Source organism: Sphaeramia orbicularis, chromosome 4 (genome assembly GCF_902148855.1).
Source record: "Sphaeramia orbicularis chromosome 4, fSphaOr1.1, whole genome shotgun sequence".
NCBI lineage: Eukaryota > Metazoa > Chordata > Actinopteri > Kurtiformes > Apogonidae > Sphaeramia > Sphaeramia orbicularis.
In genome coordinates, this window is record NC_043960.1 from 41,421,880 (window position 1) to 41,445,418 (window position 23,539).

Here is a 23,539-nt window from a genome sequence, read left to right on the forward strand (position 1 = left end):
TTATACATCACATACCTGTAGAGTGATGTATTTTCTGTTTGTTATACATGTTTTAAATATGGAAAAAAAAAATAAAGGTGAAAAGGATTTTGTTCTTACTTAAAGTCATTTAGTCCACAAAATGTGTTGTTTTAATACTGGGTGCTATAATAGATTACAGAACTGCCTTTATTGGGATTTTTGGCACATAAATATAAATACACTTTTATACATAATAGGGCTGTTATATACTATTCACAAGTTAGCTTATTAAAAAAAAAAACATATAAAAACTAGGAAAGCACCCCCAATCACCAACAAAATTTAATCATTTGTTCCTTGTGCCAGTATCAACATTTCCTGAAAATTTCATCAAAATCCCTCCATAACTTTTTGAGTTATCTTGCTAACAGACAGACGGACAGACAAACAAACAAACAAACCCTGATCAAAACATAACCTCCATCATTCCATGGCGGAGGTAACAAAAAACACATAATCTTGTAAGATAAGAAATACACGAGGAAAGCATAAAAAAACTGGAGATGATTTCATTAACCGGTCGGTACTGGAATGATTCTAGTGAAACTTGTTTGTGTGATACCCATGTGTTTTTATGAATTTCATATGTTTTGAAAACGTTTCAGTCAGTAAAATATAATTTACTGCGCAAGTATAAAAGTACATGAGAAAAATACCAGTTTTGAAAAAGTCTGGAATTTTTATTTGGATAAAGAGCAAACACCCTGTAGAATTGGATCTGGGTTAACTCGTTCTTGGGTTGTTGTTTGGATCGTTTCCAGAATATGTGAACTAATGAAGTTGGTGTTTGTCCACATCGATCACAAGGTAGATTTACCGTAGGGATCATCTTAGAGAGCCTCATCTTGGATTCTATGTAATAGCTTCAACTGGATCATGCCATGTCTAGTGGATACCGAAGAAGAATTGACACTCCAGGGTGGCACTACAGTCTGTGTTCCAGCTCTTTGTAGATATGAATATGGTTCTATTGGCTGAAGGATTAATCAGAACCCATAGGTTTATGGAGGAAAAGATTGAATTTTTTTTTTTATTCTAAAGCTGCAACCTTGGAAATATCTGAAAAAAAATCTATATTAGGTAGATGAAAATTTTCTTATAATTGACAAAAAGAAGGAAACATAACACGCTGTGCACTTTTAATACCCCTCGGCCAGAATGGACAGACAGACGGACGACAAAACGATTACAATACCTCTCTGGCTGGAGTTGGCTGAAGGGTAAATACAGATGGAATGTTGGCTCTGAATAGCACTTTTACCATGTGTCCTCACTCCCCTCTTCTACAGACCACATCCTCAGCCTTGAAAGGTGCCATCCAGCTGGGCATCGGTTACACAGTGGGCAACCTGAGCTCGAAGCCTGAGAGAGACGTCTTAATGCAGGACTTCTATGTGGTAGAGAGCATCTTTTTCCCCAGGTTTGTATTGCACTTGTAACATCAATGCACTGTGCACCTGATACGGTTAATAGTGTTAATGTGTGCTGCTGGAGTGGATTTTGCAGAGTATATTATTTGATTTTTAGCTTGAGTAAAGCGAGGATGTGATTATCATCTTCTAATGTGCTTCTAATTTTGTTTCACTCTAGTGAAGGCAGCAACCTCACTCCAGCTCACCATTTCCCAGACTTTCGCTTTAAAACGTACGCTCCCGTGGCCTTCCGCTACTTCAGAGAACTGTTTGGCATCAGGCCGGATGACTATCTGGTAAGGTCCCTGCTCGTAGTTATACCAGTAAATGCCCCTAAGAACCTTAAAGCTGAAGTCTTTACAGATGCTAAGAAGTCTCCAGGAAACCATCGTTTGTAACATCTCATTCAGGATAAGAGCCAGGGTTCTAAGAACCATTTATAAAGCACCATTTTTGTACAGCACCTCAGCTGAATAAACAGAAGAACTCTGCTGAGATTTCCTGGAGGAGGCAAAAATAGCCCAAATAGGCATTTTTTTCTTGAAATAACCCTTTTAAGAGTAAGGATTGTCCATTATTTGCTACAGAGAAGTTATGTGTGTACTTTACACAGCGCTCACTGTGAAAGTATAAAGAAAGTAAAGCTGGGCAAGACTGCATATAATGAAACAAGCTTCATTTATCCATGCCGGGAAATTCAATCATCGTGTAGCACTTCATAAAACACATCTTTTAGTCATAGTAGTAACTAGAAATATACATAGGAAGTCAATTCATAGTACTAGTAAATTAGTCGAAGGAGTTGTCCAGCTGAAGTCTGAAGTGTACAGTCTGTACAGTCTGAGGTGCTTCTACGCAGCTAGAATATGGTGAAGAGGATGGTCTGAATTATAACCTACATGATCTGAATTATTTATAAAAGTGTGGACATCAACTTAAAGAAATGCCAGAAGAGACAGAAAATTCCAAAGTAATACATTTATGAAATGTAGCAGAAGGCTGGGAGGGAAGAAGAGTGGTGAAATTTATTATAATGTATAAAAGAGGGCAGAGGGGAAGAGATAGATGCTCAAAGAGGTCTGCAGCTTGTCGCTCTCCATCAGTGTGCAGGTCCTGGGGGCTCCATGATTCACTGCTCTGCCCTGAGCTGTCTGCAGCGTATACATGCATAGACCGCTTAGTCAGTGGTTCTGCATACTCCATGTGTGCTTATCTTTAACCCATAAAGACCCACACATCCAAGGGCGACTGATATAAAATGTTTAATAACTCTTGATCCACTAATCCTGTCAATACATGTACATAATTAGTGTAAAATGCAGTTTGTCATCTTTTCATGGTCATCAGATATGACCCATTTGGATGCTCAGAGGCTCCGTAGTTACCGTGGAAATTCCATCATCTTCTACAACATTGATTCACCAGTAAAACCCATGGAGTTGGATCAATGACAGTGGATGGAGACACTTATTTTATGTTTAGTTAACGATATATTTTGCAGAAAAGAATAATTTTTTTCTTCAGTTTTCTCTGTTTTGGATATAATAACCCTCAACTTTAATCTGAGCTTTAATGGACATCTACATGATCAGTATATTAAATATAGGAAAATACCTGATTTTCACTTATAAATGTAAAATACAGAGCATAATATTAGAGTAAATGGTGATAAATCACTTAAGAAGGGTTAAAAATAGAGAACAATTCATATGGGAACTGCCACAATAGTAGCACTAGGTCTTAATGGGTTAATGCACTGGTCCTCCAGAGTTAAACGTAACAACATACAACCACATTACATGACTGAAGAAAAACCAGAAATGAAAATAAAGCATCAACAGAAGATGAACAAGAGCAGAATGAATAGTAGAAATGCGTCTTTCTTCTTACATATCCACAACAAATGCTTCCATTAGCGCCCTCCTATAGTGCTCTCACCACATATACAGTAACAAACTCAAGGAACTGTCGTCTTTTATGCCATCATTCCAGCGCCGAGCAAGTTGAACAAAGGCAGCTACATACAGAAACAAGAAAAGCACTCGGGGAGCGCAGATCTCCGCCGAAACAGATCTGCTCCCCCGACCCCCCCCCCCCAGTCACAACCAAAATTTAATAATTTCTTCCTTGTGCCAGTATCAACATTTCCTGAAAATTTCATGAAAATCTGTCCATAACTTTTTGAGTTATCTTGCTAACAAACAAACAAACACGCACGCAGGCACACAAAGCAAAGTGATCACAATACCTCCTGGCAGAGGTAACAAACAGGTGCTGACAGTGAAACTATACAGAATGCATTATGTTCTTGTCTACTGCATGTTTTTACAGTTACCGAAGCATGCTTTTTTCTTTTGAGCTTGTTCAGATGTGTTTTTCTGTAGCGAACATGACGTTAAATGTCAGGCCCTGTACAGACGGATGCTTGAATAGTGAGCCATTAACAGGAGGTGGGTTAGGGCAGATTCATTTCAAAAACCATGTCTGCTTTTACTTGCTTGTAAGCAGCAGAGAGAAAAGCACAGAATGGAATAAACTGAACAAACCACGACATTAGAAGCAGGCTGATTATTGTCATTGTTTGACTCAGAATTTAAATCTCACGAGTTTATTTTAGTTTTCGCTCACCTAGAGCCTTTATCTACCTGGTGCTGCAGTTTCTTCTCCTAGTTATGGTCTTAGTTTAGGTATTTATATGTATGTATTCATCACAAAAAGCTGTTTACATGACACTTTCTTCTTAGGCTGATACTGGAATAGATTTGCAAATGTTAAGATTGAAGACCGCTGACATTATGACTGTGACTTTTCAGTGTTCTGATCAGTATTTCTACATTGTGTCCTTTCAGTATTCCCTGTGTAATGAGCCCTTGATCGAGCTGTCCAACCCCGGAGCCAGTGGTTCAGTCTTCTACCTGACAAAGGACGATGAGTTCATCATTAAAACTGTGATGCACAAAGAGGCTGAATTTTTACAGAAGCTGCTGCCTGGATATTACATGGTGAGCAACAACTGTGTGAGTGTGTCAACGTGTGAGTGGGAATGTAAACAAGATACACCGTGACAGCATATCCTAAATGTGTAGAATAAAAAAAAAAATTCTACTCAGCAGAGCATCACAGCTTTTCAGAGATAGGTGAAGAGAAAATGGGATGTCGCACCAGCTGCCATTCTGTGTCATTTTTCCTGTTGTGATTAAGCCTTTATATTCACTGGGATTCTGTTTTTTTCCACCTTTCAATTTTTTTTCTATAGTTGTCATCATCACACGCTGAGTTTACAGAAATATGAAAATAAATACACACATATAGAATATCTGTATCAGACTTGTGATTGTTTTTGACGTTTCTTTAGTTGCTATTTCTGCTTTGATTTGAGCTGAATTGTGGTGCATAAGTAGTTTTATTTTTATTTTGAGGAATTGACTAGTTTTAGTGTAGTTTTTATTTAGCTTTAAGGGTTCACTAAGTAAGATTTGTGCATATTCAAGTTTGTGTGGGAATCTGTGTTGGAGTTGTTCCTGGAGCCACTGCTCAGGATTAAGGAGATTTACATGAATTTATCTGCATAAATGTTTTTTTTTTTTTCCATGTACAGTCACAGGAATTTGAGAATCATATTTCTGGTTCTCCTTGATGTGTCGCCATGTTTTTATAGTAGCTTCTTCTTTCAAGTTTTCAATCTGGTGGCCAATTTTAAGGAGCATTAATATTATCTTGAATGTGGACCAATGTGGAGTTAAAGGAGTGATATTTTACTTTTTTAACCCTTAAGGGTCTGAGCCCATTGTGGCCGTTTTTGAGTACTTTTGATTTTGCTTTTATGTACTATATAAAGACATGTTTACTATACCCATGTTTGGTATCTTTTTTTTCAGCACAACTTCATCTATCTCATCTGCCTATTATTTTTTCACTTTAACCTACTATATCAACACAAAAGGTCAAGAAACACACAAAAAATATAAAATCCGATTTGAAAACTTTATATAATTTATTGCATAAATAACAAAAAGATGCTTAGTGAACCTTTTCAGAGACTTTTAAAGTGAATATTGGTTCCAAATATTAGGTATGTAAAGTCAAAATTGTAAACATAAAAAAACATGACATAAAAGCATATCTTTACATAGATGTTTTCTCTGATTTTCTCACCGACCAACTTCTGATGTTACGACGTGCTGAAAATGTCATGTGATTCATTCAGGGGGCCGTGACCATGGACCCCTAAGAGTTAGATGGATTAGATGGATTGGTTAGATTTTAAAACATTTTCCTGTGGTCTACATAAACTGTAAATGCTATGCTTGGATCTGAATTCTTCATTAATTATAATAAACATGATCACAACTATATGGATAAATGAATAATGATGATGGAGGCAGGACTACAGCAGCAGGTCCAGAGATGATCCAGGGAAAACCTGTGAGGGCATAAAGCAGAGACTCCAGGGAAGAAGTCAAGCACTGTTGGAATAAATAGTACCCATGTGCTCATATGAAACAAAAAGCCAACATACAGCAAATACACAGAATGTCTGCGTACGAGTTGGAGAGGCATGTCAGGGTTGGTGTGTTTCATTCTGGACAGGCCACTGCAACCTTTCCATCACTCGCTCTTTAGTTTCAGTGGGGACACTCAGTATTCTAATTTTAACCTGAATTGTTCGGTCTCTGGTTTATGTAAGACTCCGGAAATCTTTCCTCTGACTGAGGCATCTTTTTCTTATGCAGCAGCCGTAACAGCCATATCATCTCAGACTAAAACCTCAGGCCAAGCGGTTTCATAAGAGACTGGCCGGTGTGTTTCAGTAGCCGGATGTACTGTACTTAAGCCTAACAGAGCATGACTTGCACCAACAGTACTCCCTCCCACCCCCTCCTCTAGAGTCTGCAGGCTTATTCAGAATGAACTCATCCACCGACACATCCATGTATGTCCATGCTACTGTTTGAGTCTCTCAGGTTCACGGCTCGCGGCTTCGTGTTTATTCATGTGCCAACAGCCGTGGCCAAAGACCACAGCAGGAATTCATTTAATCATTTAGGGACGTTGAAGTCTCAGAACATTTACTGTGACCTTTTCCATTGTTGCAGTTGTGCTGTGAAGCATGTCTTTAGGTAATTGTTCTAAAAAAAAGTGTTTTAATGGAAATAGAAGAATTCAGCCTCATGCAGAGACGGTGCAGCTCGGAGCCGGAGCAGGTTCACTGAAGAAACTAGATGAGTTGACAAAAAAAGACAGGCAGATTAAACTCACCAAGACAAACACAGACGGAAGAAGTCTGAGAGGATTACGCAGAACCCTTAAGATAAACAGCTATTTAGTTTTTACTTGTTTTTAATTTTTCAGGTTGTTTTTTTTTATGTCAATTTAAGTTTAGTTATGTGTGTGCATAAGTAGATTTACTTTTGTTCTTCGAAACTGATTGTTTTTAGTGTATTTTTTAATCATACTTGCAATGAAGAACAATTGACAGTGTGACTTTTTGACAAACGAGCAAGTTAACCTTGCATTCACCACCAAATTAACACAAATGTGTCTCAGATTTATTGTGATGCCATCTCACTGGCCATATGTTTCATTGCGCAGGTCTTGAAAGTCTTAAAAAGTCTGGAATTTTGAAATGCTGTTTTCCGGACCTTGAAAAGTCTTAATAAAGTATGGAAAAACATTTCTCATAAAATTTTTGTCAAATTTTAGAGTATGCTCAGAAGCACATAATCTTATAAAATAAGTAATACATGAGGAAACATAAAAAAGTTGATATGATTTCACTAACCGGTTGGTACAGGAAGGATTCTAGTGAAACTTGTTAAAATGAACTTTCTACAACACACAACAGGTGCAATCTCAACCAAAAAAGTAGACACGCAAGTATAAAAGTACATGAAGTCAAGGTCTTGGGGAAAAATAGCAGTTTTGAAAAAGTTTGGGATTTATATTTGGATACATAGCAAGTACCCTGTATGATGTTTTCAAGATTGTATTTTGCACTCTGGAGGAAAATGACCACAAGATACCTTAGTTAACATTTGTGAGAAGACTGTGGACAACATCTGAGATACAGGGTTTTTTCCTACCTTTGGCCTTTTACCTAGAAGTGCCAAAATATAACAGCAATCCATGTGGCTGAATATGAGGGAATATGTGGAAGGCTGAATATGGGTTCTGCAGACCTGCAGTCCCTTGAATGTCCAAAGGGGGGTGGCTCCCAAAGTGAGTCATTCCAAGATGAAATGTCCAACTTTACATCTGAAAAAACATGTTTACAGCTCATTTCTCCCTCCATGACAACTGTACAGGGGATGTATTTCAGTAAAACTCAGCTATTTATAACATACAATGCCAAAATGTTCTTCATATGTGTGGAAGTGTCACCTGTGATTGGCAGGAGAGTCTGCTTTGTCTACCATCACAGTGGGTGTAGTTTAGCTGCATTATCTGATATTAGCATTAATTCATATGGGATTATATGGTCTGATATCTAGCCTGTTAATTAGCTCAGGTGTTTATTATCACTTAAGTAGCTGAAATGACATGATGGTGTTTTCATGCTTGATGTGATTGGCGTAAATTCTGGTTTCATTCCTCGCACTCAGTCAGCCACGTTGGCGTAAAAAAAGTGTAGTTCACAAACCGATAGATTATATCAAGGGGGGCTTGTTCATTGTTCATATACAGTTATCAGTAGTTTCAGTAGGTCGCACCAAAAAATCAGTTTGTCCAAAATTGTGGACATTAACGGTGGAAAAAACAATATTAACCCTTTAAGCACCAAAGTCACAATATTGCAACAAGCATCATCACAAAAAGAAACAGACAGCTTTTTAAAATAATGATATGAAAATACAATATAAAAAAATAAATAAATAACTCAGGTGCCTAAATGGTTAACAAAAATTAATAATTCAAATAATTCTAGGTGCAACATATTTAAGGTTAGATTATATTACTGCCTATGTTCATATTGTAGACATGATGATTTATCTTTTAGCTCTAGTTTTTCAGGTATTTTGGTCAAATCCTTATTTTCGTACACCATGACACATTAACATTGGGGTGGAAAATAAAGCCGTTTTTATGTGTGATTTGTTTTATGCTGTTCATATGTACCAATTGGAAATATGTCTTTGCCTCTTCTTGTTTAATTCTGAATTTTCGTAAACTACAATGACCTTAATAAATGAGGAAAATACATCACAGGCTAAAGCTTTATTACAGTAAAATGCAGTTTAAAGTGGAGGCTGGTTTCTATTTGCAGCGTGCAGGCTCAGCGGGCAGTCATTGGTGCGGCTCCACATGTCTTCTCCAGCTGACTGGCTGATGGTAGTGGGCTGGCTGAGGAGTCGGGCTCTGGGCAGCATACAGATCACTGTGATGTAACCAGCTCTGCCTGTTTAGCTCTTCTATTACCATACACACCCAGTCTTTCCCTCCCCCTCGCCCCGTGTTTCTTATATCTGTCTGCTCTGACACTCTCGCTCTCAGAGTCATCTCTTTTCTTTATCGTCTTCCCAGCCTCATACTTTAATCCATGCGTTCTTCAGCGTTTCCTTCGTGCTCATATTCGCTGTGCATCTCTCTCCTCGGCTTCGCTCACGTGTCTGTGTTGTTGGTTCGTCACTGCTCTGCCCTCTAACATTGACAGAAGGGTTGTGTGTGGCTGAGGGCAGCGGATGCCCTTTCACTCTGTCTCTCTTTCTCTTTTCTTTGTGTGTTCATTCTATCATTTTTCCTCTTTCTTTCTCTCTCTCTCTCCTTCTTTCTCTCTCTCTCTCCACTTTTCTTATCTGAAGGTCGTTCACCAAGTGCATCACTAGGGCTGAGCCTTTTATCCACACTCCCACATCCATCCTTTCTATCTCCTCTCTTTCATTTTCTATTTGCCTTTTTCCTCTTCTAGACATTTCTGCTTTTGAATTCTGCCCCTCTAATGCTAACACATTCTGCTCTTTCTCTCTTCTCTCATTTCTCTAATGGGACTGATTTGGCCCCAGTTCCAAGGTCAAAGCAGGTTTTCGCTGAGCATTCAGCCAAACTAACCTCATTTATTTGGAGTGACTACAGAAAAAAAATCACCGCTGTGGCTGTGGCTAGTACACATGTAACATAACACGTCTGGGGTTTGTTTTAGTTGTAATCTGAGCTGGCGGCTTCTCTTTTAGTCTGTAGATTCCTGAGCTCTGGTTCTTGAAATTTTCAACCTGTTTTAAGTAATTTTTCTAAATCTCTGTTGGATTCTTGTTGGATTGTGGGCTGAGTTGTAACCACAGTCTGAAAATGAACACTTCCATGTATCACGGCACCATAGGAAATCTTCTGGGTTTGTTGTCGGTTATGTAATGATTCCTGGTGCGATCAGATGACATATGTAATGGAACCGAAAGTGTGTGTATCCTTAAGTTTATCAATCAAACTGCCTGTGTCTGGTACCTGTTGAGATTATTTAACTCTCTTTATGTGAGATTTCTTATTCAATAAATTTGTATTTTGTAAAATATGATACTCAATGCACGGAGCTCAGCCAAAAAAAAAAATCCCCAATTATAATAATATAAGTTTTTGCGGCACCATCTTTAGTTTTGGTTACAGGGTGCATTTGCTGTGGCTTTGTTGCAAACTTGTGCAGTGTAGCAACTTTTATTTCTGTCGGGACACATCATTGCTGAACTTAGACCTGACCACCTGAATCAAGCCCAGATCATAACACTGCCCTCACAGACTTGTATTGTAGGCACTAGGCATGATGGGTTTGAAGTGGTTTGTTTTGGGTTTTTTTCAAATTGTTTTCAAAGGGACATTGCATATTAATAAACGCAATATGTGCCAATACACAAGATTATAGCCGAGGCTAATTTCCATCGTTAGTCCCTACATAAAACAACTTGGCTTGTAAAACAGTACAATGCAGTGTACTCATTCAACAGACAAGTGAAGCACATTATACGCAACACATTATACACATAATCGCTTCATACACCTCTCTTCTCACCTTGATGCGTCCATCACCCTGGACCAGTGTCAGTCTGGACTCATCAGACCACATGACTTTTTTCCATTGAATCACAGTCCAATCTTTATTCTCTCTGTCAAACTGATGGTTGTTTAAGGAATGAGAAGCTACTGCATCAGTTAAAGTTAAAGATGTTGTAGCTGAAATATATTAATCACTGAGGTAAGTATCCAATGGAAGGATCTGAACTATTTGCTCAGTTAAATCTAGGTGGTGACTTTTTTGACCAAGTTGTGTACTTTATATATATTTATAACCATATAGGCCGAAACGCAATAAAATAGAAATGATCATGCTAGTCTGAATCATTAAGGAGCACACTATGCTTCTATAGCAGACTGTGGAAAATAGACATGCTTTGTGGCACACTGCATTTTGGGTACGATTGACCATACTTTAGGATATAGTTTTGTCTCTATGGTTACTATGACACACACACTGAGATAATAACTAGTACTTCCCAGAGGAATGGAACACATTAGGATATAGAGCAGCAGTCTTCAAAGCAAAGACAAAGGAGCAATACTTAGAGAAATAAAGGAAGGTAATGCAATGATTAACAATTCCAGATGCATTTGAACATTAAACTGGATTACCTTCCACTTAACATATTTGTGTGTGCACAAAAAGTATAGACTGTCAGAAGTATAAACCTTTTTTTAATTATTTAATGTGGTACTGGAGCATGTTCAGTTAATATTCAGTTCAGTGTTTAAGGTTTTATAGCATGAACATCGAGGTCATGGTCCCCATTACGACGGAGTTTGATCAGTTTTGATACAAACACAGCCCAACAGCACTTAACCTACCCACATTATTTATCATTCATTATTACTATTATTAATCATATTATTAAGGAAAGTGTATGAATCACATCAATAATAGCAGAATAACAGAATTAAAAATAGGTAATGTTTTCAGGGTAGCTGGTGTCTTATAAAGAGAAGGTATATGTTCTCCTTATCTTTGAAGGGTTTATTTTTAGGGCTGGGCAAGTTAACGCGTTATTACCGCGTTAACGCATTCATTAAACAACGCCGACAATTTTTTAAATCTCCTGTTAATGCCGTTTTATTATAACTCATATTATTCTGCCCCTGCTTGTGTGCGTGTAGTGATTAGCTTGGCAGATAGACAACAGGTTTCCCAAGAAAAGTCGGACACCCAAAACTTCTCTCCAAATCTTTTACTTGAGAATCACTGTAAAACTGCAACAAACATACAAAATATGTCTCAGTTCTGTTCATTGCCTTAGTACATTTACATGGCATTATACATTTAAATAAATGGGAAAAAGATTGCTAGCTCGATGCTAACTTGAATGGGAAAATCCATAGACATGCTAACGATTAGCATTTACAGATTAACTTAAGAGTTACGTCTTTTTATCCAGCAACAAAGGTTCACATCAGGGATATTTTATTCTATTCATTCTTACAACAACTGAACATAAAATACTCACAGGCAAACTTTTTTGGGCCATTCAAACAGAGTGAAAGAAACGTGTCTGTTAGTTCCTTCTTATGTCCGAACAGGCTACGGGAACATCGCAAGTACAAAACATACATTAGTGCAATTTATTCCGACCACTAGAGGGCCCCCTTTGCTTGCTTTGAACAACTGAACATCACATATTACAGGGCTTATTAGTATTAATACTTATTAGTGGGCTTAAGACTCCTGTCAGTCACTCACAACCGGAAATAAACTGATGGGGACATAAACATGGAGAAACGTACCGGTCTTTTCCATGGACATTTTCATTTTAAATGTCTTCAGATGGTGGGGTTGAGAAGGACAAAGTTGTTTGTAAGCACTGCAATGTGGAATTATTTTTTTTATCACCGGAGTACTTCCAGTTTGAAATATCACTTAAAGGGAATACTGATGCCGGCAACCCCCCCCCCCCCCCCCCCCCCATATAACTATGCAATTAATTGTGATTAATCGCAGATATCCATGCGATTAATTGCGATTAAAAATTTTAATCGCTGCCCAGCACTATTTATTTTATTTGCAATGAAGTACTTTCAGAATGTTTAAAGCAGGGGTGTCCAATCCTGGTCCTCGAGGGCTGGTATCGTACATGCTTTAGATGTATCCTTCTTCCAACACACCTGACTCAAATGATAAGCCCATCATCAAGTTCTGCAGGAGCCTGATAACGACTGTCAGGTGTGCTGGAAGAGGGAAACATCTAAAACGTGCAGGATACCTGCCCTTGAGGACCGGAGCTGGACTTCCCTGGTTTAAAGGTTTTGTTGTATGTGCATATTTTGATGCTTGAAGAACTGCCATTACAGTGTTTTGACCTCTTTAATCTTCAGATTTCCACCATCTTCTGCTGTGTTTGTCTGCTGTGTTTTCCGCCCTATCACCCAGCCTTTATGCATTTAGTGCTTGTTGTTTTGAGGTGAAGTTTGTAGAAATTGATTTTGTGGCTCACTAAAAGCCTAATTTAAACCTGAAGCGCCTTTGAATGCTTAAATCTTTAAAATCAATTCCTTTACCATGTTTAATCTATCCCAAACAGATTACAGGAAGTGGAAGCAGAGCTCTCATAATCGTTTGCTTTCTTTCCTCTTCTTTTACTCTCACCGCTACAGAACTTGAATCAGAACCCTCGCACTTTGCTGCCCAAGTTCTTCGGCCTCTACTGCGTCCAGTCTGGAGGGAAGAACATCCGCGTCGTGGTGATGAACAACGTCCTCCCACGCGTCGTCCGTATGCACCTCAAATACGACCTGAAGGGCTCTACCTACAAGAGACGAGCATCCAAGAAGGAGCGGGAGAAGGCCAGACCCACTTTCAAAGACCTGGATTTTATGCAAGACTTGCAGGACGGACTGATGCTGGACCAGGACACATACAACGCTCTGGTCAAGACCCTACAGAGAGACTGCCTGGTGAGATGGAAGGAGGAGGAGGAAGGGGGGGGGCATATATGAGGCTTCAGTCTTCTGCTGCTGTGTCAGGACTTTTATTCTCACTGGAAATAAACAGACAAGAGAGATGGCAGGATAGAGAAAGGACAGGCTTAGGGGGTGATGGTGATTCTGAAGGAGGGTCCATTTAACAACTAGATCAAGACCCTGTAGAGGGATTCTTCAGAGAGAGGAAGGAGATGGAGCTGCAGCCCATGGTGTCAGTGAAGGATTAGTGGGAGGATGGAAGGTAGAGAGAATCAATATCACTGTGCACTGTCTTGAGAGGAATTAAGATACCGATACATAGGCATAGAAAGTCAACAGGGGGCAATGGAGTAAAGCTGCAAAAACCCGGGCACTAACTTGCAGCCACTCGATCAATAAAAGAGGAGGAAATGAGAGGGACGAAGGCAGAGAAACAGGCAGCTCTTTATGAGTGTTTGGCATTCCCCAAAACCTTCACTATAAATTACAGCTTTGTTACGACCAAGTAGTTTAACAAGGTGTCTGGTCTGGTAGCAGGCCTGGCCTTGTCTTGTAAATCACAGCCTCATGCTTATATATTCATGGAGCATGTGTTTGAGAGCAGAGTGCGTGTCTGTGTGTTGTTTAGTGTCGTGCGACAGGCTTTAACATCCCCAGTGTCTCTGATCTGATTCCCTCTGGTGTTGACACTGTTATGCACTCTGGATAAAAGCTTTTACCCTGATTTATACAGTGTTCCTGTCAATCAGTGTGGTATTGTGTACTGTAAGAAGTGAAACCAGGTTCAATTCAAACTTATTCAGTAAATAAATGTAACATTTACTTAATTAAATTGACTAAAGGTAGTTTTGAGAAATACACATTCCTCTTTGTATTCCTATATCGTCGTGAGACCTAGCAATGCATTTTTGTCCTCTCTATGGGACAAGAATTTCACAGCTTTACTTAAAAAAAAGAAAAGAAAAGAAAAAAAAAGTCCACTGCAAAGGACATTCCATAAAAAAAAGAATCTGAAAACACTGTTGCATTATGCTGTTTCCAATCAAGGCAATTATTTAATGTAATAAACAAAACAAAAACCCTTTCTTTCCTTGATCCGAGGAGGATAAACACATTAAATATCACCTCTGACCTTTTGAAGTTCAGTGATAACATACTGAATCCCAGTTACACTTTATTTATCAAGAATAAATTATATTGTCACAATCATTTCATGCGAAGACGAAAAACATTTTTTTCAACTTTAGGGCAACAATGTATTAAGAGGAGTCATTCATTTGTTCATTTTCTGAACCCGCTTCATCTTCACCAGGGTCACGGGGGGGTTGCTGGAGCCTATCTCAGCTACTTATGGGTGAAGGTGGGGTACACCGATTTAGATTAACCAATTAACCTATCAGTGCATGTCTTTGGATGATGGGAGGAGGCCGGAGAACACGCAAACTCCCACCCCCATCGACTGGTGTCGGAATCGAACCCAGGACCTTCTTGCTGTGAGGCACGAGGGCTATCCACTGCACCACCGTGTCATCCTAAGAAGAAGAATCAATCATATTTAAATCATTGATTGATTACATTTTAACTGACTGCAGCAGAAAAATCTTAACTACATAACACTGCATAGACTTAAATAACAAAACAGTGAGGAAATGGGTTTGTTCCACTCATTTTAATCATTTTTGAATATACGCCTGATTGTGTTGCTTTTTTGAGAAAACTCAGTAAGCAAATTAAGTTCAATGGTGCACTGATAATCAAAAAGGTGTAAAACTGGTTTCCATGTGCTGTGATAAGTAATCAGCAGCTATTTATACCATATATGTTAATCTTACAACATAAAGAGTGAGAAAGTGAAAACAAAATGACACCGTAATTTCACAGATTTACATTTCCTGAAAAATTATGAAAATGTACTAGAATTATTTATGTAAATGTAACTACACTTTACCCAGGGCTTTAGTAGATATAAAATATAATTATTCAGTTCTTCATATACATGAATGTTTTATGAAATAGTTCCTAAATTTAACTATATTTTTTATATAGTGAATGAATATATATGAACCTTCTTATGAAAATGCTTAGATTAAATATTTAGGAGTTTTTAAAATACATATCACTTAATATTTTACAGCGTCATGTCTGTTCAATATTATTTATTTAATATTATTTCATTTTTATGCCTTTCTACATTTTAAAGTAACTGATGGTCCTATTTTTTCGGTGTGTTTGTGTCTGAATGTGCGCAGGTGCTGGAGAGCTTTAAGATCATGGACTACAGTCTGCTGCTCGGGGTTCACAACATGGACCAGGCGGAGCGAGAGAGACAGATGGAGGGTTCCCAGGGCGGCAGCGACGAGAAGAGGCCCGTGGCCCAGCAGAAGGCCCTTTACTCCACGGCCATGGAGTCCATCCAGGGAGGGGCAGCCTGCGGAGGATCCATCGACACCGACGACACGTGAGTTCAGCAGCACAGAGGAGACGCTGCTGGATGACGGTGACCCTTTTGAGCCAAGCAGACAGAAAATATTTACCATTGGTTGGAATGTTATAATATCATTTTACCAGGGTAGTATAATGCATTTAAAGCCAAATAACACCAGGAGGGTGTTGGAGCCAGAAATGGACATATTTGTCCAAAAGGGCAGAGCTGGGAAAACACAAAGGGTAACGATGGCTGAGCTAATCCAGAGAAATTTAGTGTAAGTCTATGACTCACACTTTTTGTTGGCAGCATGCAGTCACCGTCAGCGGTATTACACACTATGATACACAACCTGACTAAAAAAGAAAAGTCACTGCATGGATTTAACCCAACAAATAGTCCAGATCCTTCCATTGGATAATTACTGCAGGAATTAATACAGTGATTCCCAACCTTTTTTGGCTTGTGACAACATTTTAACATCACTAATTTCTGGCGACCCCAGGCATTCAAGACAGTGACTTTTTTTTTTTTTTTTTACTAAAATTAATTTGTTTTTGATCATGTAATAGTTTGCTATACTAATTTACAAATAAACATTAATTTTAGACGACATTTAGTCTATATAATGTATATTATTATGGACGGAGGTAGAAAAAGTAGGTGTAGATTACTGCACAAAGTGAGAATTTTATTTTCCTTGGTCAGGATATGTACAGTCAGTCCAGCTTGTGTTTACAAGGCTGACAATTAAAACTGAACAAACAAGAACTCAAACTATGAATTATGAAAGAGCTGCAGCATCTGAAACCGACCACAATGAACATTTGACAGATAAACAGTACCACAGTGCTTCAGTTTCAGCTTCAGAGTTTGTCATGACTTTTATATATTGGGATTGTCTCTCTCAACTCACCATCTATTTTTTATTAGTAAGTTTTAATTTTATTTTTTTTTATCAATTGCTAGAAATTTCAAGTGACCCCATTTGAATTCCAGGCAACCCCACATGGGGTCCTGACCCCACTGTTGAAAAATACTGGATTAATATGTTTCAGCTGCAACAAGTTCTTTAACACTAGCTGATGCGGTGAATAGCTTCAGAAGACATTCAATTCAATTCAGTTTATTTGTCATATGCACAGAGAATCAGATGGTTACATCGTACAATGAGATTCTTACTATGCAGGTACCCCTTCGCCAAGCGTATACAATCTAAGCAAAAGAACTATAACAATTTAACTTTAAATAAGGAGTCTTGAGGAACATGCGCCATGGTCAACAGAGGTCAAGTAATTGGCCTACATGAATTAAAGCCAACAAAGAAAAGAAACAAGGAAATTACTCAGTCTGCTAAGATAGTGGTAACAACTTTCAAAACTATTATTAAAACTTGGAAGGAAATGAGGAAGAAATGTGGTCAGGAGAAAATCTGGAGAGATCATTTAAGCATTTGGTGAAATCAGAATGTAAAAAAAAAAATCGATATTAGAACTCAGTGCTATGTTTTAGTAGTGAAAATAAGAGGCTTTTCAAATGCATAGGGAACACAGTGGATTGGGAATAAGATGTGTAGAAAACCAGTTAGCAATGGGAAAAGGTCATGTGGTCTGATGAGTCCAGATTGACCCTGTTCCAGAGCAATGGGTGTATCAGGGTGAGAAATGACAGATAGAGTCATTACCCATCATCCCTAGTGCCTACAGTACAAGCCTATGGGGAGTGTGTTATGATCTGGTCAAACTGATGTGTCGAAAATATGAAGTAATCTGACTACCTGAAAATACTGAATGACCAGGTGTTTCCATCAATGCTCAAGGTGGTCCAACAAAATATTAGAGAGACTTTTTGCATTGGTTTCACTGTGAAGGTGAGAAGGAAAAGAACAGGACTAACCACTGTGTTCTGCAGGAGTAGTAGTAAGATGTGTGTAGAAGTTAGAAGAGGTAAACTCCCAGAAAGCAACATGGTATATAAGATTAACATTTTAACAGATAATTTATTGAAACTGAAATACTGTAATTGTTAAAGATTGTATATCTTCCCTCTGATTTGATTTTCTCGTTACAGGATGGGTGGTATTCCAGCTGTTAACGGGAAAGGAGAGAGACTTCTTCTCTACATCGGAATCATCGACATCCTTCAGTCTTACAGGTGATTACGATACATGTGTTCAACTCAGATTATTACATGCAAACATTATTGTATTGTTAACCTGTTCTCCTCTTTGTTTGTGCAGGCTAATCAAGAAACTGGAGCACACGTGGAAGGCTCTGGTTCATGACGGAGTGAGTTTTTAAGAGCATTTTTACTTAAACAGTCAAACTAATACAGGACATAAACGAATGATAATGTGTTATTTTTCATTCATAGTGGTTAGATAAGGGTGCACAAGAGCAGTTACATTTAACACTTACCAAAACTGATTTACCATAACGTCAAGCTTTATTTGTTTTTGTATCTTTATATTTAGTGTCAACCTTGTCATACTTTTCTTGGTTTGTAAAGCAGTCTCTCTGTGGATTTTCAGTCCAACCTTTGCAGCTAAAACTGTATTTACACTCCCCACATATTATACAGTATTTGAAGAATCCATACCAAGTGTATTAAGGTCTGTTTGTGTTTGTTTATATGATTATGGTGTGTTTTTATAAGAAGTCAGCTTTAGGCCAAGAGCTCCAGATGAATTAAATGTAAAGTACATGCCTATCGCCAGCCTAAGTTGTCGTTTATTGAGCTTATTATTGCTGTGTACTCGGTGTAAATTCATTGTTTTCTGGTACTGTTGAGATTAGCTGTTGCTGAGCTCATAATAATTCAACTTAATGAACATTTTGATGGCGGTGTGTGTGTATAAAAGACAGAAACACACGTTGTTGTTTGTTGTAGAGAAACATAAAAGCTGCAGTTTACTGCGAATATTTTAATATCAACAAACCTTTCTAATTTTAGATGTAATTATATTTTCATAAACAAACACCTCAACTGTGATGATTTTACAGCCCCCACATAACAATTTATAATATATACTGCAGAGATATGAGTTGCTTTGAATGTGTTATACAACTTTATGTTTCCGTTTCAGAAAGAAATTATTATTTTAGCAGTTAACTCAGTTGAACTTATCTCATACAGTCCATGGAGTGGGTTTTAAGTATTTTAAGATCACAGCAGGGTTCTAACGGTAATTTCTGGACATGTACATACAAACTCCTTTTCCAGAAAACTTTTAACATTTTCTAAAATGTAGTGAAAACTTAAATTTGCGATTTTTTAATTCACCCAAACCTGTATTTAACTGACAAACGTACAAAAGACAAGATGTGTATTTTGTAAATACAGGGCGTCCCATAAGTCTCCATACATAGGAAAAATAAACGTTTCTTGACATAAACCATTTTTATTTATATAATATGCTCTATATGACTGCCATTTTGTCGGGAACACATTTCAATGCATGTCCTCCACTGCTGAAGAACTATAAAGAAGAAATATAAAGAAATACTTGTTAGAACCATATATGTATGGAATGTATTATGTCTCCTATGTATGGAGACTTATGGGACACCCTGTATAAACAAATTTAGATTGTGATGCCTGGAATATACTCACAAATAAGGTGGGACTGAGACACATAGGACTGAAAACTTTATTAACTAGAAGCACTCGGAGAGCGCAGACCTCCGCCAAGGCTGATCAGTGGCCCCCCCCGTGGGCCCCCCCACCCCCGATCACCACCAAAATTTAATCATTTCTTCCTTATCCCATTTCCAACAAACCCTGAAAATTTCATCCAAATCTGTCCATAACTTTTTGAGTTATGTTGCACACTAACGGACAGACAAACAAACAAACAAACAAACAGACAAACAAACAAACAAACCCTGGCAAAAACATAACCTCCTTGGCGGAGGTAAAAATCCAAATAACACTGTTTAACCCTCTGAAATCCAACCAGACACAAAAGCATCTACTGATCTAAAATGTGGATATGTTAAACCCTTAATCTTCTCAATACAAGTAAATAATTCAGGTAAAACGCACGTTCAGAGGCTCCGTAGTGAACATACAAACACTGACATCTTCTACAACGTTGATTCACCTATAAAACCTATGTATTTTAATGAATGACAGTGGATGCAGATGCTTGTTTTTAATATCAGTTAATGATATTTGTAGCTGAAAAGTCACTTTTTCCTCAGTTTTCTCTGTTCTGATATCATGACCTTAAATTATGAACAGCTACATGATCAGTAAAGTAAATAGAAGAAACACACCTGATTTTAACTGAAAAATGCAATATGCAGAGAATAATATTTCAACAAATGCTGCTAAATCCTTTACTAATGGTGAGATGATGAGAAAAAATTCATTTTGAAGTTGCGACAAAAGTAGCTTTAGGTCTTCAAGGGTTAACAGTTATCAGGTGAGAGGATGATCATTGGTCTTTACAGGAATGGGTTGTGACTTAAGACCCTACAACAAACTTTTCTGTATATTTCGGAGTGTAAAATTGTCCTAGTCTTTCTCCATTGATATTATCTAATATTGTGAAACGATTCATGGAGTCTGTGGAAATGTCTGTACATAAAGTCATAACATGGAAACAACTATTGAGTCTGTGCAACCTTTGAGCCCTCAGGCGACATTGCATGTGAAACTATCATGCTAATGGGATGAATACAGTCACATGGGCTTAGTAGTGGTTTGGAAAATCATTGTTGGTTAACACAGTCCACTGCTGCATCCAGAAATACAACCTTAAACTGTATTATACTGTACAAGGAGGAAGACCTCTAATTAGTGAAAGGTACAAAAGCTGCATCTGTGATGGTCTGGGGCTGCATCAGTGCCCACATGGATGACCTACATATGTGTGAAGGTGCCGCTGAAGTGGAAGCATAGATTAGAATTTTACAGATGCATTTGTTTCTGAGTAGTCAACTTTTTTTACTTGAAATCTGTGGTTATTTCATCAGGATGATGCCAGGTCTCATTTTGTACCAGTTTCAGCAGTGTGGCTTCATAGGCTCAGAGCTGGTTCTGGTGCTGGACTGTCCTGTCTGCAGTCCACGTCTGTCTCATATTGAAAATATGTATAAAATGATGAAGAGGAAAATCAGATAATGGCCAAAATGACCTGTTGAGCAGCTCTAGTCTTGGAATCTAATCTACAAGAATGGGCAAACTAGTAACCTGAGTTCCAAAGTGATTGGAAATATAATAAAAAGGAAAGACTATATTACACAGTGGTAAACAGACCCCTGTGCTACTTTTTAGTCCAATGGCCCAAAGCTTCGATGGACTATTGATGTCAGTTGTCATCTATCCATCATCCGTCCATCCATCCGTAAACAATTTTTCAAGACACTTGTTCTCCAAAACCATCAGCCAGAATCAGTTGAAATTCATAGCAGATGTTCCTTGGGGCAAGGTCTACCAAGTTTGTTCAGAGAATTGAGAAATATAGATTTTTGATTTTTTTTTTTTTTTTTTAATGAATTTTTTAAATTTTAAAAATCCCCATTGGTTTATAATGGGACACAGTTCAAAGTGCTGTAACTTCAAAACAGTGGAAGATATTGATATAATTACTTTTGGCAATAGATAGGAATTTACAGTTTGGGCTTTCATTTGGTGCGCTGACCTTTGACCTTGAGTGACCTTGAAAGGCCAAAGAAATGTCAATTAATGTCTTTAAATATGCCAGTGGACTACAAAACCCTTGGTCCTATTTTTATTTGAGTATGTTGTAGGCATAAAAAAAATCTCAATTTGTTTATATTTACAAAATAAAGTGAAGTCAGTCAGTGAAAACAGTGAAACTGACATAAGTAGTAAGCAGTTCAGAAAATGACCTAATTTTTGTGGAAATTGGGTCTGTATAACTCCCCTTCCATTCCTCCATACACTTAAAGCTTCACACTCTACATCAGCACCACGCTGCTCTTAAGGTTGATTCAGTCTTATCAAACACCACCCAGCCCCCTCTTTTATTACTCATCCACCCTCCCACTCTCATACGCTGAAAAACACTCATACGCAAGATACGTGTGGGAGAGCAGCAGCTCCCTAACAACCTCCTGTGCGTCACGATTGCTGTTGACAGTGGGTTGTCCTCTAGTATCTTTGCATTACGTACAGTGGAGCTAGAAAAATACATTTAAAGATGTTCTCATACTGAATTCCTGTAAATGCAAAAAGCTAAGAATAACAGTTTGGGGAGCAGTGGCTGAGTTACTGTCGCTTTTCTTTAGCGTCCTCTGTCCCCCCTTTCCTTCTAAACCAAACACTGAGTGTCATCTGTCAGTCTGCTGGCGGTGTGATCTCAGCCTGCCGCAGCATAAATAATAAAGAGACGTGTCTGTGGCCTGATCTGACTGCTGCTGCTGCTGCTGCATGTTTTTCTACGTGTTCTGTCTGGTGGGTCGACCCACAGAAAGGACTTAGTGAAATGGGACACTAAAGAACTAATAGACAGTTTAATCTAGTGTAAGCACTGGTTTGATCGTTTTATTCATGCACTGTTTGTCTCATTAATCTGTCTCATTCTCTCCCCCAGGACACTGTGTCAGTCCACCGACCAGGCTTCTACGCCGATAGGTTCTTCAAGTTCATGAGCAACACGGTCTTCAAGAAGAGCTCCTGTGAGTTCAGTTTTATGTGGAGACACTACCTTACATAGTCAAACAGCCCAGTGTGGAAAGAGTTACAAACACAAACATCAGATGCCAGGCTTTTGACTTTTTTACTGCTGAGCCGTGACAGGAAAATCCGATGCAGTAGCGAGTTGCCTTATTAGGCCCTGTTTCATGTCATGTCATGTGAAAGAAAACCTCAGTTTGATCCTGGTACAGCTTTCATGTGCATCAGCTTCTAAAGCGTCTCAACCAACCCGAGATTAAAACACAAATGATAATTACAGCATTTTACTGCCATTTAACATTTAATGAAACTGATGTACTGTAACATCGAGCTTTATTTATTTTTGGATCTTTATGTTTTGTGCCAAGTCTGTTGGACTTTTACTGGTTTGTAGAGCAGCCTGTCTGTCTGGAATCTCCTCTGTTAATTTACTGGTTCATCTTACTCACTTTAAACCTTAAAAACCTACAACTGTATATATATATGTACTCTTCAGACAATAACTAGCCCTTCCATTTCTTGCCATTAAATAGTATTGGAAGAATATAGTAAGCTGATGTGTTCACATGCATTAAGGTCTGTTTGTAGTTTGTTCGTGTTTTGTCTTGTTCTAAGTTGCTTTATATCAGGTCAGTATTTAGATTCAGGGATTCTCATCAAAATGTACCTCATACCTCAAGGCCTTTCTTTCTCATAAAATATTTACCTGACACATCTTAATACTATAAACTGATAATTTTTCTTCCGCTGTTCCTCAACTAATGGTATCAAATAACATAACGGTGTGAAAGTATCAGTATTCACACATCTCAAATAAAATAATTTACTAAAAAACAGCAAAATACTTAAGTCCTTTATTCTGACTGCATACTGTCCCATGCCTGTACATGTATTGTTTTTTATATAATGTCTTTGTGCTGCCCCTCAGCCTTGAAGTCATCTCCATCAAAGAAGGGTCGCGTGTCGTTGTCGGTGCCTAAGTGCGCTGGTCCTGGTGCAGCGTGGTCGGCCAGCCAGCTGCCGTCAGAGAGAGACGAGAACATCTATGACCTGAGAGGAGCTCGCAGCTTCCCAACGCTGGAGGATGAAGGTAAAGACCATAAGCTAC

The 23,539-nt window shown here is 38.3% G+C and overlaps 1 protein-coding gene across 4 annotated transcripts in view; it reads left to right on the top strand.

Moving 5' to 3' along the window:
- The window catches only part of pip5k1ca (phosphatidylinositol-4-phosphate 5-kinase, type I, gamma a), a 70,517-nt gene that overhangs the window by 26,262 nt on the left and 20,716 nt on the right, over nt 1–23,539 (top strand). For all 4 annotated transcript variants that reach the window (XM_030132301.1, XM_030132302.1, XM_030132304.1 and 1 more), the window contains exons 4-12: nt 1,311–1,441; nt 1,612–1,729; nt 4,283–4,435; nt 13,056–13,355; nt 15,611–15,819; nt 17,857–17,940; nt 18,026–18,074; nt 22,349–22,433; nt 23,360–23,521. In XM_030132301.1, the coding sequence (XP_029988161.1) occupies nt 1,311–1,441; nt 1,612–1,729; nt 4,283–4,435; nt 13,056–13,355; nt 15,611–15,819; nt 17,857–17,940; nt 18,026–18,074; nt 22,349–22,433; nt 23,360–23,521 (1,291 nt within the window). The remainder of the gene's footprint in view (nt 1–1,310; nt 1,442–1,611; nt 1,730–4,282; nt 4,436–13,055; nt 13,356–15,610; nt 15,820–17,856; nt 17,941–18,025; nt 18,075–22,348; nt 22,434–23,359; nt 23,522–23,539) is intronic.